This window comes from Eleutherodactylus coqui, chromosome 7 (assembly GCF_035609145.1).
Source record: "Eleutherodactylus coqui strain aEleCoq1 chromosome 7, aEleCoq1.hap1, whole genome shotgun sequence".
NCBI lineage: Eukaryota > Metazoa > Chordata > Amphibia > Anura > Eleutherodactylidae > Eleutherodactylus > Eleutherodactylus coqui.
The window spans coordinates 208,712,821-208,740,377 of record NC_089843.1 but is presented as its reverse complement, the minus strand read 5'-3'; the positions used below and the strand labels follow the sequence as shown (position 1 = coordinate 208,740,377).

At 46.2% G+C, this 27,557-nt stretch overlaps 1 protein-coding gene across 2 annotated transcripts in view; it reads left to right on the top strand.

Annotated features, from left to right (window-relative positions):
• Positions 1-445: 445 nt before the first annotated feature.
• Positions 446-27,557, top strand: part of STAP1 (signal transducing adaptor family member 1) — a 63,639-nt gene continuing 36,527 nt past the window's right edge. The window contains exons 1-3 of one of the 2 annotated variants that reach the window (XM_066574290.1): positions 446-669; positions 17,211-17,279; positions 24,290-24,403. In XM_066574290.1, the coding sequence (XP_066430387.1) occupies positions 553-669; positions 17,211-17,279; positions 24,290-24,403 (300 nt within the window). In that variant the 5' untranslated portion in view covers positions 446-552. The remainder of the gene's footprint in view (positions 670-17,210; positions 17,280-24,289; positions 24,404-27,557) is intronic. The other variant, XM_066574289.1, reaches the window with a different exon arrangement.

Genomic DNA, 27,557 nt, shown 5'->3' with positions numbered 1-27,557 from the left:
GATCTTTCTCTCCCTCTCTCCCGCCCGCTCTCCCCTGCTCCCCGCTGCGACTCACCTGTCAGCCGCAGCGGCACCCGAATCTTCAGGGACGAGCACAGCGATACTCGGATAAAGCAAATTACTCGAGCGAGTAGTGCTTTTCCGAGTACGCTCGCTCATCTCTAATGACAACTCTTTAAGCACATAATCTATGCTTACTGATTTTTTTTCTTGTGAGTGATGTAGTATAGTAAACTTTATATATCCATAATACACTGTAATAATATGGCATTTTACTTCATGACATCATTTGCTACAGTTTCTGCTTTATAATAGAGATATTCCACTTCTGGGGCAATACACTACAAATGTCAGGTGTGTTGGAATTTGGTCATAGACATGTCCTCTAATCTTACCTGCTTTCCCCTCCCCGCAAAAAGGGGCTGGGTGAGCCTACAGCACAAACAATCTGCACTTTTCTATGCCTCTACTTCCTTCTACACAGTTTATTGTACTTTCTTCTACTCCGTAACAGTAAAAAAAAGAACTGCTGGTACTTGGAATAAGAAAACTATGAACATGGCAACTGCTGATCCAGCACCCAGGAGAATTTACCAGCAACGGTCTAAGCTAACTTCATTGCCTTTATACTACGAGGGTTTTCTGTGGATCAAACGAAGTAGAAGTAAGGTAAGGATATTTAGTTTGTCTATTAGTGTGCACAGTATACGGGATTTATGCCTAATCATTCCCTATACAAGCATGCATCACTACTTCTTTGTATTCAGCAACAAATGTATCTACGTAGACAGATACATCTTTATATCTATTGTTGGGGAATGTATTTTAATAAATGAACAAGAAGTTAAAGGGGTCTTCCTATCTCGTTAGGGCCTCCACTGCGATCAAGCGGCTGTATGAGCGGCTCCCATTTAAAACAATAGGAGCGTTATACATCAATTAGCGCAGTGCTTTTACATAGGAGCGATCATCGATCAGTGAACACAGGCGGAGCGGAGTGAGGATCATTCCGTCCCACTCGCCTCCATTCACAGTAAGCACGCTGTCGTTCATAGATGAACGACGACCTGCTTACACGGAATGATGCAGCGGCAGACCAACAGCGATCTTTAGGTCTGCATGAAAGAACGATCAGCTGATCATTCTTCCACTGCATGCGTTGGCACAATTAACTGCAAACCGCTTGATCTAACGGGCGATTTACACGATAATCGTGCTGTGCAAAAGGGGTTAGATATATGTATGAAAAACTAAAACTGCTCCAGCCCCTTCATTCTCAGGATCGTGGGGACCCTAGCACTCTGAAAACCACCAATCAGAAAGTGCTGCCGTATTTAAGAAATATGCCATCACTTTAAGAGATGAGAAAATCCCTTTTAAGATTTTATGAATCCCATAATCGAGGTGCATAAAACACCTATTTGCATGTCTATGAATGGAATCTCTATGACTGCTGCCTGTCATAAATTATTCACTTACTGACTGTTATATTACAGCAGATGGACTTTAGCCTGGAATTATAAAAGAAGTTGTTTTATGAGGTTAGCAGCAGCAGTGGACGACATGCCTTTACTTAGAACACTTTTACTTTTAAACCATTTTAGCACAAGGAAGGCAAAAAAAAACCAAACATAACAAGTAATCATTAGCTTAAACATTTCACATTATACCTTGCTCTAAACAGTCAGCGATGTACTGTACCGGAAATATACAAGTGCCGCCAAAGCTAAGACAACTGAAGTCTAATCACCATCAGATATGAAATGGTGGTGTCACATTAGGGCTCGGGGTTCCGCTTTCCTCCTCCATTCGGGAAATAGAAAAGGGGAATTCCCACGGCTGAACGGCTCCATCCCTGGATGGAACCAAACAGTGCTGGGTGGACCCATCGACTATAATGGAGGTCCGTTCGGTTTCCACCCTGCTGAGCTGGATCTGAGGTTCCAACGCAGATGTGAAACCAACCTAATAGTAGGCTATATGAGCTTGTGTGCCAGCAGCATCTGGGACTCCCTTCGCATTCCTGGATGCACTGGACCCCCTTTTCTCAGGATCAGTGGGTTCCCGGCAGTTGGACCCCCCTCCACCAATCATCAAGTTACCCGTATCCTGTGGATAGAGGATAACTTGCTTGGAGCCTATGGTCTGCTTGGTCTCCATGGGTACATGAAAAAAAAACGGAGTGCCTACATATGTCGTGTGAGTCCATTACACTTTTGTCATGCACCCATTGACCTTAATGGGTGATTTTGGTACCTGACAACACACCAACATAGAACATGCTATAATTTTCTTGACACGGGCTGTTGGAAAAAAGATCACATGTTAATGAGTACATTCACTTTAATGGGTCCAAGATCTGTCAGTTGCAAATTGGGACATTAAAAGGGCTTTCTGAAATCTTTTTTTTTTTCTTTGTTCGAGAAGCTTTCATTGAGACAGAGGAACCAAGACAATGATAACATTGGTACATGGTTATGCAACAAGAAAACTTCTGAACCAAAACTAACAATATCAGAATACCGGTATAATTACAGCTGAACAACCTTCCTGAGCATTCCAGAGCATTTCCTCCACCAGTTATTTTCTAAAAATTAAATACTTAAACAGGGTTACATCTAATCCGATGAAGGAACCCGTAAAACTTGGGATAAGGGAGGGGAAGAAGGGGGAAGGGGGAGACAAAAGGAAGAGGTGGGTCACCAGGATAAAAATAGTGAATCCGCCCCTCATAGGGTTGAGTTTAGAGGAAATGTGAAAAGTCGGGAAAGAGGCCAGAGCGGCACATAGACCCCCATAGTGAGATGGAGAAGGTGTGGATCCTAAGCTGTGGCAGACTCTGAAGACAACCACTCCCCAAGTTTAGGGGGGGACCTGAAGTCTAACCAAGGCTGACATAAAGCGTAGAACCCTGCAATATCCATCTCCTCATCCGTTCTCATCTCCTCGTAACGCACGAGGCTAGAGACTTTTTTTTAATATAAAATCCAGCTCCTCCTTCTTTAAAATAAGAAATAGTCATATACTCCCCTCTCCATATACTCACCTCTCCATATACTCCCCTCTCCGTATACTCACCTCTCCATATACTCACCTCTCCATATACTCCCCTCTCCGTATACTCACCTCTCCGTATACTCCCCTCTCCGTATACTCACCCTTCCATATACTCACCTCTCCATATACTCCCCTCTCCGTATACTCACCCTTCCATATACTCACCTCTCCATATACTCACCTCTCCGTATACTCACCTCTCCGTACACTCACCTCTCCGTATACTCACCCTTCCATATACTCACCTCTCCATATACTCCCCTCTCCGTATACTCACCCTTCCATATACTCACCTCTCCGTATACTCACCTCTCCGTATACTCACCTCTCCGTATACCCCCCTCTTCGTATACTCACCTCTCCATATACTCACCTCTCCGTATACTCACCCTTCCATATACTCACCTCTCCATATACTCCCCTCTCCATATATTCACCTCTCCATATACTCACCTCTCCATATACTCACCTCTCCATATACTCACCTCTCCGTATACTCACCTCTCCGTATACTCGCCTCTCCGTATACTCGCCTCTCCATATACTCGCCTCTCCATATACTCACCTCTCCATATACTCACCTCTCCATATACTCACCTCTCCATATACTCACCTCTCCGTATACTCACCTCTCCGTACACTCACCTCTCCGTACACTCACCTCTCCGTACACTCACCTCTCCGTATACTCACCTCTCCGTATACTCACCTCTCCGTATACTCACCTCTCCATATACTCGCCTCTCCATTCTCCCTCACTCCCGATGTTTGTTTGCAGGCTGATGTTCCGTCTAGTCTACAGAGCGTCACATGTGCCGCAGCCAATGACAGAGTTCAGCACTTGATCGCTGAACTTTGTCATTGACCGTAACCCCGGAGAGGCTCGGAGCGGCGGCGTGGGACACAGCAGGGGGATGTGACTATATGACTATTTCTTGTTTTGTGGAACAAGGAGCTGAATTTTGTATATTGAAAAAAGATCTCGGAAAATCCCTTTAAACTCGCGGTGGGAATAGACCCAAAGTATCTTTTTTGCACCATTATAAAGTTGGCAGGTATTCTTCGTGTGGAGTATGGCCATTCCCGCAGAGGGAGGGCTCATTCACATAGGTGTATATAGGTTCTGTATTATGCTTAGATTTACGTAATACGGAGTGCTGGTTCCCCATTGGAGTATTCAGACCTACATTTTTTATACGCAAGAAAAAAAAACATGTTCATATTGCGGACTGAAATAGCATATTGAATTCAGTGGGATTGCATTAAGTGCACAGTGATACGCATGATATATGAACAAAAAACGCAAGCAGCGAAAACACAGTTCCGGTCTGCTTATTGAGGTCTAACCAACACATTTTCATGCATCATACTATTTTTTTGTATTTTGGATCACTGTTTTTCCAACTTTCACTAGTATTGCCAGTGAACATTACCCCAATTGGCAGAGAGTGCATGTTTATTGCTTTAAAGCTACATGTCACACAGCCAAAGATCACAGTATAGCCCAGCAACAGTGCTAACTAATGGAAGTGAATGCAGTCACGTTGTGGTTCACAAGTTGCTTTTATTGCGACATGACAATCGCAAGAAATCGAAAAAATGTTTGCATTTCTTGTGATCATCGAGAGCCACAACACGACTGCATTCACTTTCATTACTTTGCGATGTTGCAGGGATATACTACACTCTTTGGCTGCATCACATGTGTCGTGGCCAAAGTTTCTGTATAGTCCTAGCTTAAAGGGGTTTTCCAGGTACAGTGATACCTTGGGTTAAGAGTGCCTCAGCTTACAAGCTTTTTGACTTGAGAGCAGGCGCTCTTGTGAATTTTTGCTCTAATTTAAGTGCAAAAACTTTGGTTACAAGCCGTGCTCTCAATGGGACTGCCGCTGCTGCCATTCGCCCCATTAAAAGCAGTGGGCTGACAGCTACCCCTGCAGTGATTTTCAGGGAAGGGCTTTAAGTATAAGCCCTTCCCTGAAAAATCATCCCTGGCTATAGTAAAAAATATATACTCACCTGTCCGCTGCTGCCAGGCGTGTCTACCGCTGCTTGTTCTCCTTGCATTTTTAAGAGAACAAGCGGCGGCTAGACGCTCCTGAGCCCCGGCAGACAGGTGAGTATATATATTTTTTACTACAGCTAGGGATGATTTCAGGGAAGGGCTTATATTTAAAACCCTTCCCCGAAAATCACTGCGTGGGTGCCGGCGTCCTATTGTTTTCAATAGGGCAACGCCATCCCCATTGAAATCAGTGGGAGAGCTTCGCGATCCGGAACGGATTAATGGCTTTTCCATTCATTCTAATGGGGAAAATTGATTTGACTTATGAGTGTTTTGGGTTAAGAGCTCCGTCATGGAACAAATTAAATTCTTAACCCAAGGCACCACTGTATTTACTATTGATGACCTATCCTCAGGATACTTGATCGGCAAGGATTCCTCACCAACCAGCTGATCAGACAGCCCACTGTCAGTGCAGTCAAGCTGGATGTCCGCATCAGTGGTCAGAGCCGGAAGTGCAATAGAAGGCTGTGATCTCAATGGGAGTGATGACTTCCAATACATTTCCAGCTCCTCACTGCGGTCAGAGCTGAAAGTGTAATGGAAGGTACGCTCCCATTGATCCTGAGCGGCAATAGTAAATGCCCAGGAAACCCCTTTAAGGAGTGCTGACCGTGCATGCTTGTCCAGCACTTCATTTACGGTGATGTCACTGCTGGAGAAGATGCAGCCCCCGTAGTGACAGGAAAATGGGACTTGGGAGCCCTGTTCTAGAAATCGGCAGGGATCTCAACGATGAAACCCCCACCAATCAGCAAGTTATCCTCTATACTGTGGATAGGGGATAATTTGTTATTCCGGTAAAACCCCTTTAATAGACGTGTTCCTACCTGAGTCAAACGTAACCACGATGGGTAGACCGCTCTTTTCGAGGTGGACAGGAGGACAGAATCAGACAAGCACGGCTGGACTACTCTGTTTTCATAACTTCCTTAGAAGTCGAAGTGAGCAATACAAGCAGCATAGCACAGCAAGCTACACTGTTTCTGTAACCCCCTAGTTACGGAGACAGTGGAGATCACTATGCCATGCGGTTTGCATTACTCTCATCTATGGAACATATGGAGACAGTGGAGTGAAACCCACTTGGCTGTTTCTGTAATCCTGACCACCTCTGGCCACTTTGCATAGCTGGGCCGGGGGCGATGGAGGCCACAAGTAGAGATGGGCATGGGTCCCAGTGGTGGGACCTGCGCCTATCTGTATTTTATGGCATATTCTATGCAAGTGTGCGATGCGAATGCCCCTATAATTTAACTTTTATATGCTTATCTCCCTAGTATCTGTGATCCTTTGATCGAGTACGTAAGGCTTTGGAATACATAATATTTAAGGATCACTACTGGGATCAATTTCTTGTGTAGTTTTATGCTGGTTAAGACAATAATAATAAATCACTTCTAATGATCTTTCTGAACACTACAGTATTATCTACTAACTAATACAACCACTTTTAGTGTCTGTTTAGTAGCATTAAGCCCTTTGCAATCCAATTTTGGATTCAGGGTTTCCTAGGGGGCTTTCTCTTTCTACCATCATACAATGCTGACATCTGCTAGAGCCAGTACTCCGGTATGTGACATGCTGGAGAAGCCCCCAACAACAAAGCAGCCAGTAATCTACAGTAAGAATACCCTATCGGACGTCTTCCGACATCGAAGCTGTACAGCCTACAATCAGAATGTCTTTAGACGTCAGACAGTGGGTTGGAAAGGGTTAAGAAGACATTTACTCTCTGGGGGAGGTACTTATACAATTTATGCCAGTTTCCTTGCATAACTTTTGATTTTTGTGTGTTTTTATGCAAAAAATACCAAATTTTCTTTTATTTTCTGCTGATTTCAACATTTTTCAAAAGTAGGTGCGGTTTAGTAGAGGCTGGGAGGGAGGGGGGGAGATTTATCCTAATTTACGCCACAAATGATAGCACAAATTGATGTTAGCTCATAACTGGTGCACCGACAGCCGATTTAATTCTCTGGTGCGCAGACAGCATCCCTTTATCAATGTGGCACATCTCACTCTGGCACATTAGAGGTTACAATTGGCGTATAAAACGCCATGCTTAATACATTTTCCCCTTTGTTGCGGAATTTAAAAAGTTTGAGTAGAAATATGAATCTTCCATTCGACTCACCTCATTCTCCGAATGGGATTCTGTTTTAGCAAACACAGTACTTACGTTTCCTACTATTGTCTAACACTGCAATACTCAGAATATCTCGGTGTACCTTTTTTTGCTTTACAATGAACTCATGTAACTGAGCTGGAACATTTACAGATTAATTCCTGCTCTTCAAACTATTTTACTTTAGACCGGCTTCTCACGGCGTATGCGTATTTGCGCACGCAGGAGCGTCGCGTCTTTGCAGAACAAACTTTTTTTTTTGCATGTGCATTGGCGTATTGTACTGTTCTTTTTCCACAGGCATGGCATGTGCATTTGCGTGTGCCAAAAAAAAGCATTGATACTCCCAGACATCAATATGAGATTGGTGGGGGACTCCTAATGCCACCACTAATCAACTGGTTGAATGGGTGTTAGGACTCCAGTGAGCACCGCATACCCTTCCTTGTTTGCTTGGCACAGCCTTTTGAAGTGGTGGTGCTTGGTCTGGCATCTCCGTCTCATTCACACACATGGGACTAGATTGCTGCGGTACCAGGCACAGCTGATCGAACATGAAAGTCCTGGAAACTCCCTAAAATACTTCCAGTTTCTAGTTTTGAACATTTTCCCAAGTGTCATTTACAATAACTACAGTGCACTGCCCATAGTGTTAATGCGGTCCCAAGTGTCAGCCTCAGTGCTTCCATAACAAGAGGAGGAAGAATGGACCAAAAATAGGGCTAATGCCAAAAATGGTAATGAGGACGGATTATGGGGATTTTATCTTTGCTGGCTATAAACCGGTGTTAATAATACTGTATGTGGAAATCTCTTGACATTGTGGAAAATACAATGTATTCAAATTATACATCAATTGTGCTGTAACCTACAGTTTACTGACAGATGTACCACATGGCTAAAGCTTTCTATCTATATATATGTTTGCTGCATATGTCATTTAAAAGGCATTAAAATTAGAGATGAGCGAGTATACTCGCTAAGGCACATTACTCGAGCGAGTAGTGCCTTAGCCGATATCTCCCCGCTCGTCTCTAAAGATTCAGGGGCCGGCGGGGGAGAGCGGGGAGGAACGGAGGGTAGATCTCCCTCTTTCCCGCCCGCTCCCCGCCGCAACTCACCTGTCACCCGCGCCGGCCCCCGAATCTTTAGAGACGAGCGGGGAGATACTCGGCTAAGGCACTACTCGCTCGAGTAATGTGCCTTAGCGAGTATACTCGCTCATCTCTAATTAAAATCAGTTGCACACTTCTGCTGTCGGACTGTAGGCACCGACTCATGATAACCATTGCAGCTCATCCTAAAGTTGTTGGATGGGTTTAGGTTAAAGCGCTGTATAAAGCACAGTCAGGGTTAATCTCCACAAACCATCTCTACGCAGGGGCCTTTCACGAAGTGTACCCAAGGTTGTATGCTGCAATAATTAAAATATCGTTAAGCCTCTCTCACACGAGGGTAATTAGCTGTGCGCCGCGTGCGTATCTCTCTCGTGCAAGTAAGCACTGACATATGTACTTGCGTGCCAAGAATCCCCATACACTATCATGGCGTAATACTGCCAAGATAATGCATGCTGCAACTTTTTTTCGGTCACTGATTTTAAACGCTGCATCAAAAGATAGGTTTTGACCTATCTTTTGATGAAAAACACTGAAAAAAAAGGCAGTGGAAGGGAGTTTACCTATGTACAGTGTGTGGAAAAGAAGACAGCTGCTATTCAAGTTATTAGAAAGCATTCCAAGGATTTCTGCCGACTGACGGAATTCCGCGCTGCAGCGTATTTATCCTGAATGGACGAGAAAACATTAATTAAGCTTAAGACTCGATCGCAGCTATTCTTCATTGATGCGATTTTCAACTGCGTTGCAGCCGATGTAGAAGCTCATCACCGGTGTGAATGAGGCCTAAGAAAGGACTTGCATTATAACAAGGAAGCCAAGACTATAATAAACAGTCCCATTATATGCTGCCAGTGTCTGTGTGCTGTGCGATGCGAGCTGCGCCTCAATCTACTAACATACCTCCTACATCTAAGCAGACACAGATTATTTGTAAGTCTTATGGGCTCCTTCACATGGGCGTATCGCATGAAAAATACGCTGCAGCACGGAATTCCATCGGTCAGCAGAAATCCTTGGAATGCCTTCTAAGGCTGGGTTCACACAGGGCAGATTTGCCGTGGAAATTTCGTCTGGAATTTCGCCACGGCAAGTCCACCTGCGGCCGCTAATCCCGGCTTTGGCCGGCCATGAGGATGAGATGTCTCAGAAATCTCGACCACACGGAACGGTGAATCCATCGCGGCAAAGCTGGCAGAAGCTGGTTTTGCGGCATGGATTCACCAGCCGCAGTATGTATGCTCCTTCATGGGAGCGCCAGCTGCAACTGAAAAGCATGCACGGGTTTTGATGCAGCCCTTTCATGCGAAAATCTCGCGTTTTTTCGCTGCGGCCAAACCGCGAGATTTCCAATAGGAATACGCCATGTGGGAATTTTGGTTAAAGGAGTTGCACAGTTGTAAACTACTGAAAGCTTATCAGCAGGATATGCTATTAGTAATAAATTGGCAGGTGTCTGCCATCTGGGACCCCGGACTATCAGTTATTTGCAATCAGGGTTGGTATGCTTATATAATGAGCTGATTACTGATGTGCCAAGGTTTGTATTGCAGGCCAAGTTCTCGTTCACTTCAGGGCTTATTCAGATGACTGTATTTACGCAGATATTTAGCCGCGTAAAAAACTTGACCAAAACGCAATCATCATATTCATTTAGACAAATCATGAAACCTAGAAAAAAGGGAGAGGGGGGGGGGGAGTTACCTGCGTACAGCGCTGGGGAAAAAAGACAGGTGATCATTATTGGTCATTCCAACTATTTCACATCGATCGTTGCTTTTCATCACTACTGGGTATTTTATTGCCTATACATTGCAGCGGCACACGTGAATGGCTGGAAATAAAGGTCATGACTCGATCTTGTCAATTCTTCATACATGCGATTATACAGTTCGTACAGGCGTATGTAAAAAACCCATATGGTCATGTGAAGGAGGCCTCAATGTGAGCCTGGCCTGAAATACCAAGCCGAGCCATTGCAGTGAGAATTGAGCTATCTGCTCCCTGCAGAAAACGACTCAGTGCACAAGCACACAGCCGCACTGAACAGCTGATTAACCCAGTTGATCTACTATTGATGACCTGTCTTGCTGATAGGCCATTAACCTTTTTCAATCCAATGCCCATCCTTCCCGCACACTCTTCAGCTCTTATTTATTTTGGATCGGGAAGCACATTGTGGATTCCTTGCAATTACTCAACAGAAACACATAAAAATTATGTCATGATGATTTTATTAGCACTTTTTTGAAAAATTAACAATTTCCAACCCAGTGTCGGCCCTCATCTGACATTAAGATTTTCCTGCATAGCTCTGATGTTAGACAAAGGTAGACACATGTTTCTAACACTATGCAGGACAGCGCTCTGATGTTGGAGGCTGTTCCGCATATGTATGTTACAATATACAGGGTAGTACTGGGATGTGGGAGGCTATTCTGCATATGTATGCGGTACAATTGTATCTTGTCTCCACCACAAGTATGGATGGAGACCTAGTGATGGGCTGTACCCACCCACTGTACACCCAGCAGCGACTGATTGGCTGGCTGGAGCAGGGTCCTAGCAGCGAGGGGATTTACTTATGGCTGGGATGGAGGGTTAGGGTTAGTTTCAGTGTCAGGCTTACATTATTAGCTGTAAATGCTTCCACTTGAGAGTGGGACTGCATTAACATGGAAGCATTTACAGCTAATAATGTAAGCCTAACACTGAATCTAACCCTAACCCTAAACCTCCATCCAAGGCATAATTCATTTTCGATGCTTCTAGGAGCTTGCCGCCCATCTAACATCCTCCCCCCCAAGGCTATGGAAAGAGCGTCCGCCACTGACATTTTTGATCTTTCTCCACCACCTGCCCCCCCACCCTCATAGCAGCTCCAGCGCACTGTGTACCCCGTGCAGACTGTCCAGGACAGCCTGCCATCAGTGCTAAAAGGTCTCTGGCACTTACAGACTTCCCTGGGCTCAGCTGTCACTCACCCCGCTGCTCTGCCTTCAGCCTTCCGTGCTCCGCCGCAGTCATTCTGCCGCTGTGAGTCTCATCGCCGACCTTGCTTTAGCCCAACCATCAGTGACAGCAGCGAGGGCAACGAGACTTACAGTGCTGGAGCCGTCAAGGGGACAAGGACAAGTGGCGGAGGGTTGATTGACAGCAGCCGGCAGGGAAGATTATGCCCACCCATTCTCCAGCCCAGCAAATCCAGTGGGGAGCATTGGTTGTGGGCATGACTCTTGTCTCCACCCATTCTTATGGTGGAGACAATATACAACAATACCGATGTATGCTACAGTATACAAGACAGTGCACCAACATCGGAGCTCTGTCATGCATACTGTTAGAAAGATGTGTCGGCCCTCGTCCGAAATCGGTGCTATGTAGGGAAATCTTAATGTCAGACAAGGGCCAACCCTGGATTCAAAAGGGTTAATAGTTTACAACTGGACAACCCCTTTGATATTGCTCATTCTTGCCTACAGATTATCTTTAAAGGGGTTGTCCCGCGCCGAAACGGGTTTTTTTTTTTTTCAATAGCCCCCCCGTTCGGCGCGAGACAAACCCAATGCATGTGTTGAAAAAAAAAACCGGATAGTACTTACCCGAATCCCCGCGCTCCGGTGACTTCTTACCTACCTTGCGAAGATGGCCGCCGGGATCTTCACCCTCGGTCGACCGCAGGTCTTCTGTGCGGTCCATTGCCGATTCCAGCCTCCTGATTGGCTGGAATCGGCACACGTGACGGGGCGGAGCTACGAGGAGCAGCTCTCCAGCACGAGCAGCCCCATTCAACACGGAGAAGACCGGACTGCGCAAGCGCGTCTAATCGGGCGATTAGACGCTGAAAATTAGACGGCACCATGGAGACGAGGACGCCAGCAACGGAACAGGTAAGTGAATAACTTCTGTATGGCTCATAATTAATGCACAATGTACATTACAAAGTGCATTAATATGGCCATACAGAAGTGTATACCCCAACTTTGTTTCGCGGGACAACCCCTTTAACATTTATGATATTGGACTTGCACTATTAATGATTGTCCTCTGACCTGTCCTAGTAGGGTGGAACTTTTAGAACATGTTTCCCTACAGACATTAATTAATTGTAATAAAAACAACATTATAAAATGCTGCTATTTGTGTGACATATGACAGATATGTCAACGACTGAACATTAGCTCCATGCCTCTGAATGGGGTTATTCCAGCGGCAAGCACCTTGCAGAAGAGAGTAGAGCGTTCATTACACCTTATACATTGGCTTCGGAAACAATACTAGGCTTTGTTTAAGTGCTCCACGATTGACGGTGTAAATGTAGCCCGTCTGTTCTATTCCATATAAATCCCCTGTTCAGACCCTTTAATATCGTCTAGTGACCTGTGGAGAACACTGTAATAATACCTTACTTTGTGGCACATGGCTAACTAAGGAACGAGGAACTGCAGTCCAAAAAACAAAGCTAGGGGAAAACTTTGCCCGTGTGATCTGACCTACTTTCTTCATTCTGACCTCACTGGTTACATTTGCTCTATGCTAAATGTTCACATCCTTTTGACCCACAGTGCATGTTGCAGTTGCAGCTAAACTAATGCAACCCAATACATATTATAATCTGCAGTTAAGAATAACTCTAGAAAAACATGTTTAGATATGATGGCAAGGAATGACCCCCCTGGTTATAATTATGAGGGTCCTCTGAGCAGTCTGTAATAACATAGGGGTCTAGCCAATGTTGCAACTACAGCAACACCTATTCAACATGTACATTTGTATGGCTATGAAATATCTAGCAGCATATGCTTTTCAGTGTCCTTTAACCCCTTAAAGGGGTTGTCCCGCGCCGAAACGTTTTTTTTTTTTTTCAATAGCCCCCCCCCGTTCGGCGCGAGACAAACCCGATGCATGTGTTTAAAAAAAAAAATCGGATAGTACTTACCCGAATCCCCGCGCTCCGGTGACTTCTTACTTTCCTTGCGAAGATGGCCGCCGGGATCTTCACCCTCGGTGGACCGCAGGTCTTCTGTGCGGTCCATTGCCGATTCCAGCCTCCTGATTGGCTGGAATCGGCACACGTGACGGGGCGGAGCTACGAGGAGCCGCTCTCCGGCACGAGCGGCCCCATTCAGAAGAAAGAAGACCGGACTGCGCAAGCGCGTCTAATCGGGCGATTAGACGCTGAAAATTAGACGGCACCATGGAGACGAGGACGCTAGCAACGGAACAGGTAAGTGAATAACTTCTGTATGGCTCATAATTAATGCACAATGTACATTACAAAGTGCATTAATATGGCCATACAGAAGTGTATAGACCCACTTTGTTTCGCGGGACAACCCCTTTAAGCACCAGGGTTTTCGGTCCCAAAGGACCAGACACTTTTCAGGGATTTTACCAATGTGGTGGTTTTACGCTACTATTTGTTTTTCTGCAGTCTATACTTTATATCATTTTTCAATGACTTTTCTTTATTTTTTTTTTTAGCTTTATAAGGGGTAAAAAAAAAGATTAAAAAAAGAAATAAATCATAGTTTATTTTTAAAATGCTAATGTTTACTGTAAAATAAAGTACAGGAACGGGTTCCTCATTTTGTTTCAGTCTCAGATTATAGGGTGCACATGGCAACAGTTTTGGTTGACGTTGGAGATGTGTCGTTTTCTTTTTTGCATATAGATTTTTATTTTTTTCTGTTATTTTTTTTTCTAATTTTTGTAACAATTTTTTTAAACATCTATGTCCTCCATGAAGTCATATAAGACCTTACATTGTCTTTTTTTTTTAATTTCATATTTTTAAACTGTAGCTGGGGCATCGATAGGAGCCCCAGTAATAGGGGAAAAGATTCCCCTGTAGTGACGGTAGTTACTAGCAGAGCTGACCTGGGTCATTTCTGCCATGACAGGAGGCACCTAGTGGTCATGTGATCGCCGGGTGGAATAGCAGAAGCAACACTTCTGCTTTCTGTCTGCACTAACATAGTGCTCATTGAGAGCTATATAGCTTGTAAAGGAGAAGGCAAAAATGGTTAAAAACTACTTCTGCCTTCTCCACTGGGTCCTCGGCTGTCCAAGGACCTGACCTGCTCATAGTATATTGTAGTAGCAGGAGCTTTAATCCCGCGCCCTATTTTCACTATCGTCTGGTATTAAAGCACAGGACTAAGCGCTGTACATTTACGGTGTTTGGTCCTTAAAGGGTTAAAAACATTATCCAGATGTAAACCTGCATGTTTTATCTGCCACTCTGGACCTTCCTCTTCATCCTGTGTAGCCGCCGATTTGCTGCTGTGTTTAGATGCATCGCTTCACAACAACAGACTACCTACAACTACCTACAATCATGCATAGAGTTTGTTTCCTAGCAAGCTCTTTAGCTCCGCCCATAGCTCACAGGTCCTGCAACTTACTGGCACCAACCTTCCTCTTACTCCCAAGTGCCAGAGAAAAGGGCTAAAGCAGACAGACCGGACCTTCCAGCACTCTGAACTGCACATGAGCAATACAGTTCCCAGGGACCCCGATGATCAACTGTGCGCCGGGCCGTTGCACTTGTGCACTCAGCTGGTTTTCCCAGGAAGCAGATAGCTTCATTCTTACTGCAGAGGCCAGGCTTGGTACTGCAGGCATTAAAGTGAAGGGGAACTTGGCCTGCAATACCAAAATGAAAAGTGAATGTTGAGACCTCTTAGTTTTAGGATGTCATGGTCATGGATTCATTTTTGTCCTGGTTGTCCAAAACCCTCCACCTGTTTCTTCCCCTTTTCTTAGTTTTGGAATATGACCAATTATTCTAATTCTCAGTTGGCTTACATTTTGTTTACATGCCAAAAAAGTTTCGCAGAACAGGTTATTCTAAAAGCCCTTTGTGTATGATGTTTATTTATCCATTGTACGCATTTCGTTGTAGCTCCACCTTTGTATGAAAGGCTGTGTGGGTCTCGCAAACCCTGACATATGCCACTTTCCGATAAGTGACAACCTGTACATGTACGTCACAGTGGAGTAAATGAAGCACTTGCAGCAGCTGAGTGTTTACAGCTAAATTTTTTTTAGGTAGCAGAATGTGAAGGTTTACAAAAGCAGACTTGTAAAAATTGCAGGTACTCTTTAAGGATCCTCTTAGATGAGCCGATTCTCATTTGAACGAATGACGCCGAGTGACATCATCGCTAGCTCATTAGTTCTCGTTCAGCCCGTTTAGACAGGCAGGTACATTGTTGGCGCATTCAAAAGAGCAGTACAAGCGCTAAGTGCTAAGTGAACGAGCCAAAAATGATTTGTTTTGGCTGCATAAAATGAGCGACAAGCAAAAAGCGATCAATTTTTCGTTCGTTGTTCAGCCGTTGGCTGCATTTAGGCCAAACGATTATCGCTCACTTTCGCTTGTTTGAGCAATTTTTTAGAATGATGTCTGAAAGCACCCTCAGGCCTCTTTCACACAAACGTTATTTTAGCGCTCCACTAGCATGCAAAAAACTCATGGCTATCGGAGTGCTAAATCGTGTGAACGAAGAATAGCCGCGACCCTGCGGGTTCACATAGCTGGCTACGGCATCTTGCAGTGCGCCGACGCCACAGCCCCAAAAACCCTCAGCCGCCAGAACAATGAAAGGCATCCCCGCAGGTTGGAAGGGAGTAGCTTCACATCTGCATTGGGGATTTTGTTTTCCTGCTCTGAAAAGGGAACAGCAAAGGGAAAACCCCGCTGCTGACAGGTTCCATCTCTGCGCAGAACTGAACAGCACCAGATGGACCCCACTGACTTTCAACCAAGTTGCCCGACTTTTGGACAGAAGAAAAAGTGCTGCATGCAGAGTTTTTCTTCCAGTGTTTTCAGCCATATCTGCCATTGAACCTCCAACCGGAGATTACGATGCAGATGTGAAACCGCCCTAATCTTAGACCGACATATGAAACGCCAATCTGAGTTTACTATTACCGGATCCTGAACAAATGGCGCACCAGTCTTTTTCTCAGGCCAACTTGCCTACTTAGTCAGTAGGTTACAACTCTAAATACCCATCCATTGTTTCAAACCCGTTATTATGCGTTAGAACAAACTAGCTCAGGAGCTTCATAAACGTTGGGTTAGGCCTTGACGCCATATTTTTCATATTCGGCACATATAAATCTGCCCCTTGGTGTCTAGTAGGTATCTGACTACTGTGAGACGGTGACCGGCAAGGTGCTGGAGGGCAGGTATGTGTCGCCTAGGATGCTCTCCTATGAGGCGTTGGGGAGCGCTTGGGCAGATACGTGCCACCGAGCAGCCTGGGCTCGGTGGAGGAAGCCGGCAGTATGGTGTCAGTAACACTAAGTTACTGACACGTTGTAGCAAGTAGGTGGCTCCAAGCCGCATAATCCGGGCCGGCTTTTCCTGGAGTGACCAAAGTGAAGGGTGGGATGGTCACTCCCACGTACCAGGTGGGGCTGGTACCAGGCCTTATAAAGCCTGGGCCTACAGGGCCAGGAGGAGAGCTGAGACCTTTGCAGGTCTGAGAGTCCTGGCTGGCTATGTGCAGGAGCCATTTATTTACCAGTACGTAGACAGGGATGATCCATGTATAGTAAGTGCTCAGACGAGCAGGATTTACTTTATGTTTGCCTGATGTAAAGGCCTGTATTTTGCTTTGTGTGCTTGGAAATAAACCCAGGCAAAGCCTGGACTAAAGACTTTATCCTATGTGTCACTGTCTCTGACTGCTTATGCCCAGGTTGCTACCGATCCTAAACGCTAGTCCCTCACACTACCAATGTTCATCATTCTATACTGGGGCAAATACACACCCTTTTGTCATTTTTGTTCATTAATGTAATTATAAAACATTCTTTCTGTTTGTAGGAAATCAAGTACTGGACCGAGCTGCGTGGAACAAAACTATTTCTCTACAGTGACAAAAAGCAAGAAAAGGTAAACCAAGAACAGATTAATGACTGACTAAGGGCTCTCTGACACGGGCATCGTTAATTACTACGTATTACGCACGCGTTTTTTGCGCACATAATACACGGTAACTAACTTTACATTACGTTCAACGGTGCCTCACGCACAGCATGCAAAACGCACGTGCAAAAAAGAAAGTGGAAGGGACTATCTTAGCACATATTACGCGCTCATACACACCAAGATAGCGTATGGGAATTGGTCAGCATGCAGCAGTACCCAATGCATTGCTTACTATTGCACACTCCCCTCTCAGAAAACGCTCATGTGAGAGGGCCCTAATTCTAGTAATTTGATTTGCAACCTTAGATTAACTATAACGGTTTGGCCGCAGCGAAAAACCGCAAGATTTCTGCCGGGAAAGCGCTACTTCAAAACCCGCGGCACTTAGCCGCAGGTTTTGAAGCGGCTTGGCTGCACACTTTTCCGCTGCGGTCGGCGCTCCCATAGCTGGCTTTGCCGCGACAGATTCTCCATCCCGTGTAGACGAGATTTCTGATAAATCTCATCCACATGGCTGGCCAATTCCGGGATTAGCGGCCGCAGGCGGATTTGCCGCGGCAAAATTCCGCCCTGTGTGAACCCAGCCTAAATGTTTTACTAGTGGATTTTAAAAAATCATGCCAAAAAAGCAACATTTTTTTTTTTGTAACTCTGGTCATGCAGAAACAAAATGCAGCTGAATAGATAGGCACTTGTGCAGTAGCTACTGTGGTGTTCGCTGATCGCTTACTTATGGAATCCTACAGTTTGTCAAGGGGTTGTCTCGCGGCGAAAGCGAAAAAAAAAAATTTTCACTTACCCCCGCATTCTGCCCTGTTAAAAAGAAAGCATAGGTTAGTTTTTAAAAAGCACATTGCACTTACCTGCATCAGCGTTCTGCAGCTTCTTCTATTCTTCTTTTAAAGATGGCACCGCTGGTCTTCTCCCACGGTGGACCGCGGGTCTTCTCCCATGGTGCACCGTGGATTTTCTTCTCCTTCCTTGCGTTCCATTGCCGATTCCAGCCTCCTGATTGGCTGGAATCGGCACACGTGATGGGGCGGAGCTACGATGACGACGCGGTGAGCAGCTCTCCGGCACGAGCGGCCCCATTCACCAGGCAGAAGACTGCACAGCGCAAGCGCGTCTAAAAAAGCAAGAAGCCAGCGAAATTAGATGGAGCCATGAAGACGGGGACGCTAGCAACGGAGCAGGTAAGTGAATAACTTCTGTATGGCTCATATTTAATGCACGATGTATATTACAAAGTGCATTAATATGGCCATACAGAAGTGTATACCCCCACTTGCTTTCGCGAGACAACCCCTTTAAGCTCAATTCACATCTGTGTTTTAAGCTCTGTTCAGAGCCTCCAGTGCGGATTTGTCTAGGAAAGTGCTGGAAGCAAAAACGGGTACCATCATAGTCAATGGAGTCCGTTTTGCGCCTTTCGGGTCTGATATGTATTTTTGTTGTTCGGCTTTGAGGATGGAGACAAACAATAAAAAAACACCAGAACTGTAAACACATATGAATGGAGGCTTAAGGCCTCCTTCCCACGGACGGATTTCCGCCGCGTAATTCGCGGCGGAACTCCGCTGCGTGGCCCGCAGCTATTAGGTTCTATTAAACCGAATAGCTCAGGGCTCACGGTGCGGAATTCCGCACCGTGAAATCTCCCGTCCTCACCTGCGGCATGCTCTATTTGCCGCGGGTGTATGCGCGGACGGCTTCCATTACAGTCAATGGAAGCCGTCCGTTCACGCTATCTTCCGCTGTAGCACAGCGGAAGATAGCGTGAAATCGCCTCTCCGCCTACCGCCAGCGCGTCATATGACACGGCCGGCCGCGTCATGTGACGTGTTGGGCGTGTCATGTGACGTGGCCGGCGTGTGACATGATGCTGCGGCGCGTCACGCCGAAGCATCATGCGGGAGCGAGGACGCCGGATCCGCAGTAAGTTTGGTGGTCTCTAGGGGGCGCCGTGACGGCTCTGCCGCGGAATTCCGCGGCGGAGCCCGTCACGGCCGTGTGCAGCTGGCCTAAGGCCTATTTAGACACAACGATTATCGCTCAAAAGATGTTACTCAAGTGACTTTTGAGCGATCATCGTTGTGTGCCTTTAAGCGCAAGGTGATTGCTCAAACGTTGAGTGATCACTTTGCTCTCCGAACAGGGGATGCAGAAGACAAGCGGGGTTGCTTGTCTTCTGCATCCAGCTGTTCTCTGCTCGGAGCTCCCGGCTGTTATACAGCTGAGCGCTCCAAGTGGAGAATGCAGAAGACAAGCGGGGCCACTTGTTTTCTGCATGCAGCTGTTCTCTGCTCGGAGCGCCCGGCTGTCATGCAGCCGAGTGCTCGGAGCGGAGTATGCAGAACGCAGCTGGACCGCTCTGTTCTTCATACCCCGCCTGTCTTCAGGGAGCAGGATACAACTGGAATAATAGTATCAGTTACACAACGATTATCGCTCAAAAGACGGCTTTTGAGCGAATTTTGGGCCTTACGATAGTATTATCCTCCTAAGGTAAATTTAAAAAAACACCTGTGAATGTTAGAAAGAGAAATGTTAATTACTTGCCCAAAGAAAAACAACCTGAACTTTTTACCACAGCATAGGATCTGTCATTCGTGTTTGATCAATGGAGGGGGCTAGATTGTTGTTTCTGAGAAAAATCTACAAATGGGAAGATGGAATAATACCTCTACAGCGCCACCTATTGGACAGCAGCACTTTTTTTTAACAAGCCCTGTAACAATGACTGGGAATTGTGAGCTTTTTTCCTCACACCTTCTAGGTATTCTAGCGTTGGCTCAGACTTCACAGTCATTGTAAGGCTTGTTAAAAACTAATTGCAGGAATGCAGCCTTCCAATAGGTGGCGCTGCAGAGGCATTGTTCCATCCATATTTCCCAAAGGAGCATCGATGGCTTATAAGTCTCCTCACACCTTGTAGTTGCTCTCCCTATGGAGAAACCATACCCTTTCCTGACCCAGAGTGCTGTGGTGTTTAGTAACACAACACTACTTGTATAAGGTCCTAGTTTTAGTGGCAAGTTGCAAACTCTTTCACTGGAGCTGAGCTGAAATACTGCACACAACCTTTGGGCAAAAACTGTACAGTTTCTGGAAGAAGGGAGCCATTTTTTTTAAAATAATCTACAACCACATTTAATACCGCCTCCAATGAAATGTAGATTTTTTTTTTTTTTTCATATGGAATCAGACAGAAAAGAGCATTTTTGTTTGAAATTTGGGTCCAGCAGGAACCCATAAAGTCTATGACATTGCACGGCTCAGAGGGCTATGTATTATGCTTGTGTGCGTGACTTTAGTTCAGTACTTTATGCGGTCATCTTTACATTTAAGATGGGAAATCCTCGTTTAACCACAAGCTGCCGTTAGCAAAAGGCCTGCATTTCAATTCCAGAAAGGAAAATACATTTTTTAAAAATTCTAGTGACGAAACTGACAGAAATATGGCCGCCTGCAGACAGGCTGCGGGAGCAGGTGAGTTCCGCGCTGCTCTCTGCAGACGCTCGGGTCCCGCTGTGAGAATTAATTTTTTCACATTTTCAAGTGCAAGCATACTATACAAATTTTTGATGATATATGTATATATATTTCCATCTGTTTACTTTATTCTGGAAGCACATTGGAAAAACTTTAATTTTTGTTTAATCATTTAAGAGACGTACAAATGTAACATTAATTATTAACATTTTGAGAAACGTTTTGTTTTCTACACCAAGCCAAGATTACAAAGGCTCATAGGTATCAGAATGATAGCTACCCCTACAATCGATGAGGGTAGATTAAGCTTCAACTTTTTTTACCTTTTAAGTGATCGTCATTATCCATTGGATAACGGTGACCGGGGACCGCTCACTGCAGGCCTCGGTCACTGCTCCAGGCTTTTGGCTACTTTAGTAGCCAGAAGCAAGGAGATTTTAAATTTCCTAGGCCCTCCCCCGCTTCTGCGCTTGCGTCCATCACTTTGCCAACGGGCGCATTCGCCCAAAGCTGGGGAAAGGTCCATGGATAAAGATCCCATCAGGGGACATTGCCAGAGACCTTAGGTAAGGAATTTCATCTTCCCTCATGGATTGGATCCGTGACAGGAGGTGAAAGTTTTTAACTTTTTTTTACTTTTACATGATCGGCGTTATCCATTGGTTAACGGCGATTATGTGACCAGGGATCGCATACCACGGCCCCCTGTGAAATCTCCAGGCTCTTGGCTATGTTTGGTAGCCAGCAGCAGGGAGATTTTAAATTACTTCAACAATCTGCGGCTTTTGCGCATGTGTCTGCCACTTTGGGTGAGGTCCGCAGATAAATCCGGGGGCCTTAGGTACATAATTTCATCCCCCCTCATGAATATGATCCGTGAGGGAAGCTGAAACTTAAACTTTTTAAACTTTTTTTACTTCACATGATCACCTTTATCCTTTGGATAATGGGGATCATGTGACCGGAAACCACAAACAGCGGTCCGCGGTGACAGATCCCTGCTTTTGGCTACTCATGCTAGCAGGGAGCAGGCAGATTTTAAATCTCCAAGGTTCCACGGCCTTCTGAGCATGAGTCCGACATTTTCTGTCTGGTACACATGTGAAGCAAATGACATCAGGTCTTAGAAGGGCCAGAACGCTGCGGGTCATCGTGGAGGACGGAGGGGAGTACTTTCAGCACCCCTCATGGATATGATCCTTGAGGGGAGCTGAAACTTTAACTTAATTTAACTTTTTTTACACTCTTGTGCAATCGCTGTTATCGATTGGATAATGGCGATCACGTGATCGGGGGTGGCTCACCGTAACCCCTCATGACAGCTCCAGGTTATCGCCTACCTCCAGCACCCAATAGCAGGAGCTATTACCCGCACAGATCCCGCGGCTTTATTCCACAGTGGGGCTGCCAATTGATGTGAAAAAACGCTGATCTAGTGAGGTCGTCAAAAGGCGTATCGACGGTCAGTAAAGGATTAAAGAAGTTTTGTCATTACAACAAAACCCTGTCCACCCACTGGGATTGGCCTAAAATAAAAAGAGGTCATACTCACCTGTTCTGGAGCCTCAGGACACAGCCGAGAGGCGCCACCAGTGACTTCCGGGTAGACAGCTCAATTAAAGTGCAGTGTGTTTTTCATCTCTGATTGGTCGCAGCTGCATCCCAGAGCTCCAGGACAGGCGAGTATGCCATCTTTCTTTTTTATTTTAGGCCGGGCCCAGTGGATGGACAAAGTTTTGTTGTAATGACAAAACCCCTTTAAAGGGAACTTGTCACATACCTACAGCCGATACATCTCCATGCTCCCTGTCACGTCCCTACAGCACTATAAACTAAGTTAAATCTATGTCATAATTGACTAGAATATGTTGGCATGATAGGATACATCAATAACTGGTAGAGCATAACAATAACTAGTAAGACTCATGAATAACTGGAAAATACATATCCAGGACTGGTTCAATACATTATTAACTTTTAGGATACATCAATAACTAGTAACAAAACATAATGAACTGTCAGAAAACTTCGGGAGCAAGCATGGCAGAACAGTAAGACCTGGTGGAAACATTTATCACTAGTAGGACAAAATAGTGACAAGTATGACGCATCAACTAGTAGTGCACCTCACCATACGTATATGCATGTAGAACCATATACCTGCTACATTTTTTAAAGAAAACAATGATTTCCTGGGCATAAAATGTCAGTATCCTGTAGTTTGTTTAAAAATAAGGGTCCTTTCAGATGATGCAGTCTGAGCCATATAACAAGTGGCAATTAACATTAATGGTATGGGAGATGAACAGTCTTACTGTTTTGTCGCTGTCAGCAACACCTCTCTCATTTACACAGAGAGATACGTTGCATTCATTCACAATCATCTGCTTATGAAAAAAGGCCCTTACATATTACCAAGGTTAGGGTGGTGTAAGGTCTGCTACTCATGTCTGCTGCCCTCTTCTGGTTTAGGGCAGCCGCAAGCATCATTCTGCAATTCCTGTGCATTTGGAATCGATGTCTGTTTTCATCCAGCACTGAGAGGGTTAACCAGTCCTCTGTCTCTCAGCTCAGCTGTGGGACTAATGGGCAATTACTTCCTTATTTAAACTGAGCTGATGCACTTCCTGGTTGCCTTAGCATTGGTGTTTCCTCTGGGCATTCCACTGCTAGGTTATCTCTCTCTCTGGACTGTTTAAGTCTATTTTGATTTTTGTCTGCTTGTCCCATTTGTACCTTTACCTTGTATCCTGTATGTGTGTCTATTTCCTTTCTGTCTGTCCTTCATTCTCATCTCTGCAGAAAGTTAGTTCCGTGCAGTGTCTTCGTTTCTGTGTTTCAGTACTTCATCCCTGTCTTCTTTTAGGGCTAGTCAGTCCATAGGTTCCAGCGTGGAGCCGCCCTTATCGGGGCGATTACCTTGCTTATAAGCAGGACCCCTTCCATCTCCCTACTTACCTTAGGATCAGTTACCCTTTTATTGGTACTCTTGTTTGCTGGGATCAGCTGCCAGTCACCCAGTCTGGTATAGAAACCAGTCTGGTTGGTTAGCCCAGTGGGTCCACACCTGCATTGGAGGTTCCACTTTCCTGCCCTGGTCGGGGAGCAAGACAAGGGAATTCCCGCAGATGAACGGTTCCATCTCTAGATGGAACTGAATAGCACTGGACGGGCCCCATTGACTGTAATGGGGTCCTCACGCTTTCCGCCTAGCTGCTCGGGTTCTTGGACAGAAGAAAAAGCACTGCATGCAGCACTTTTTCTTCTGGTATTTTGAATCGGATCTGTGATGGAACCTTCAGCTGGATGCAGATTTGAAACCTTCCATACTCCACGTTAAATTTTCCTAATTGCATTTGGCTATAGTACTATATACTGATTCATCCAGCAGGTTCAGATGCTTCTTCTATTTGCCGAATTGCTAAGGTTAATGGGATTTCTATATATATCCTATATGTAACTATATTGCTTATCTTTAACAGTCTGCTGATAGCATAGACCTTCAGTATTTGTCATCTGCGACAGACAAATATCCCAACCAGAAGGAATTGCCAGAGGTTATACTGAAGTTACGAAATGAGGAAGTGTACATAAAGGTAAGTTACATGACATAACAGACGGCAATCTGTATTTAGCAAATAAATAGCAGAATGTTTACGGCTTCTTCCCCTGAAGAATGAGCCTACTATGGCTGCGCAGCGTCACAAAACAATGGCATTATTCTTCATGGCAGTCTTTTTTATTGCTTTATGAAGTCTGGTCTGTTACGTAACATTTAGAAAACAGTCATACCCAAGGAATTCAATTAAAGGAGATGTCTCGAGGAAGCAGTTAATTTTTTTTTTTGCCCAGTCCCCCCCATTAAACATACATTACAAAGCCCCCCTGTAAATGACATTTCTAGCTGGTTCGTACTTACCGTTCCAGCGTTTCAGCAACTTATAAAAGTTTCCTCAAGATGGCCGCCGGCTCTTTCCCCGTCGCTCGCTGCAGCCCGACGTGCGCGCTCCCGAGACGCCGCCAGCTGTGTCTCCATGGCAACCGGACGCATCGCAGCCGCCGACCAGACGCCCCGCAGCCGCCGACCAGACAGCAGGTAACCGGCGCTAGCCCCCGGCTCCCCAGCGCTAGACCCTCAGCCCAGGTGAAGGCCCCGGAGCCCAGCGCTAGGTTCCGGAGCCCAGCGCTAGTTCCCCCGGCCTAGCGACAGCCCCCCCCGGCCTAGCGACAGCCCCCCCGGCGCAGCCCGGCCTAGCGGCAGCCCCCCCCGGCCTAGCGACAGCCCCCCCATCACAGCGACAGCCCCCCCCGGCCTAGCGACAGCCCCCCCCGGCCTAGCGACAGCCCCCCCCGGCGCAGCGGCAGCCCCCCCCCGGCCTAGCGACAGCCCCCCCGGCGCAGCCCGGCGCAGCGGCAGCCCCCCCCGGCCTAGCGACAGCCCCCCCCCGGCGCAGCGGCAGCCCCCCCCGGCCGAGCGACAGCCCCCCCGGCGCAGCCCGGCGCAGCGGCAGCCCCCCCCCCGGCCTAGCGACAGCCCCCCCATCACAGCGGCAGCCCCCCCCGGCGCAGCGACAGCCCCCCCCCCCCGGCGCAGCGACAGCCCCCCCCCCCCGGCGCAGCGACAGCCCCCCCCCGGCGCAGCGGCAGCCCCCCGACCCATCACTTACCTGGGAGGCTTCTCGGGGCGGCTGGGCTGGGCTGGGCTTCTCCGCTGGGCAGCTCCAGTTTCTGCACCTTCCTCTAACAGAGGATGGTGCAGAATGGCCGCTTCAGCGCGCTCCCGAGCAGTGACAGCTCGTCTGCGCATGCGCAGAAGAGCTGTAGCGGGGAGCACACTGAAGCGGCTCGTGCTGAATGGAGAAGACCGGACTGCGCAAGCGCGTCTAAAAAAGCAAGCTGCCAGCGAATTTAGACGGAACCATGGAGACGAGGACGCTAGCAACGGAGCAGGTAAGTGGAATAACTTCTGTATGGCTCATATTTAATGCACAATGTACATTACAAAGTGCATTAATATGGCCATACGGAAGTGTATACCCCCACTTGGTTTCGCGAGACCACCCCTTTAACATTATCACACAAGATATGTATTATTGTTTGCCTTTTCGACTTTAAAGGTCAGGCCTTCCACTGTTGCACAAAGTAGTTTAGATTGTATTCTATGGAGCGGCGATGCAGAAGCTTTTCTGGTCCGATAGCCACATTGTCAAGTTAAAGGGGTTGTCCCGCGCCGCAACGGGTTTTTTTTTTTTTCAATAGCCCCCCCGTTCGGCGCGAGACAAACCCGATGCATGTGTTGAAAAAAAAAAACGGATAGTACTTACCCGAATCTCCGCGCTCCGGTGACTTCTTACTTACCTTGCGAAGATGGCCGCCGGGATCTTCATCCTCGGTGGACCGCAGGTCTTCTGTGCGGTCCATTGCCGATTCCAGCCTCCTGATTGGCTGGAATCGGCACACGTGACGGGGCGGAGCTACGAGGAGCAGCTCTCCGGCACGAGCGGCCCCATTCAACACGGAGAAGACCGGACTGCGCAAGCGCGTCTAATCGGGCGATTAGACGCTGAAAATTAGACGGCACCATGGAGACGGGGACGCTAGCAACGGAACAGGTAAGTGAATAACTTCTGTATGGCTCATAATTAATGCACGATGTACATTACAAAGTGCATTAATATGGCCATACAGAAGTGTATACCCCAACTTTGTTTCGCGGGACAACCCCTTTAAGCCAATCCCAAAAGCCACAAATCAAACTTAAAGGGGTATTAATATCTAAGGCATTTATGGCATGTCGCAATTAAATGCCATGAATGTCTGATAGGTACAAGTTCCACCTTCAGGACTCCTACCTGAAAGAAAATTGGGGTGTCCTTCTACGTTCACATTGTGCAGAGGAAGAGACCATGCTTGTATGTAGCTCTCTTCATTGTGGGTCATGTAAGTTGCTGATACAGCCAAATGTTTCACTACTTCTATAACCTTACATTGAAAAGAGCTTGACACCTCTTCACCTTATGTATTTATTTCCAAAGTACCACTCAAGGGTCCCTTATTCTGCTGATATATGGGAGTCCCGGAAATGGCAATGCAGCCCACTATTAGTACTTACCTGTTCCGACTCCACTACTACACACCACTCCTCTTCTCTCTACCCCGGGTTTAGCTTGAAGCTTTTCAGGTGCTCAAACTGTCAAATGACTTAAATAGCATCCATAAAATTGCACATGGTAGGTACCGTGTAACACCATCTCTACAGTCAGACGTCTTCCAAAAGGCATTTCTCCTTTTATCACAGCTATGATCAAGAAAGAAGTGTCTTTTCGAAAAGCGTCTTGTGTTTTACAAGCAGATAGCAGTACTTATTGTTACGGTGCTGAGAAAAACATAAGGAGAATTATACATATATTGTCAAGGGTTTCAAATATAGTGACAATATTGTCAACTTTACAGCACTTGGGTTATTGTCTATGCCATCTAAGTGCGCCAAGTCTAGAGGAAAGGCTAGATCTCAGGGAAATAGAACGAAGTAAGGTTAACCCTTTCCAATCCACTGCCTGACCTCTGAAGACATTATGATTTAAGGCTGTACAGCTCCGATGTTAGAAGACATCCGTCGGGGTTCTCTTACTGTATATTGCCAGCCTCTTTGCTGTCGGAGCCTATCCAACGTGTCACCTCATGCAGTACTGGCTTTAGCCAGCAGAAAGCGCCATTTTATAATGGCAGAAAAAGAGTAAGCCCCCTAGG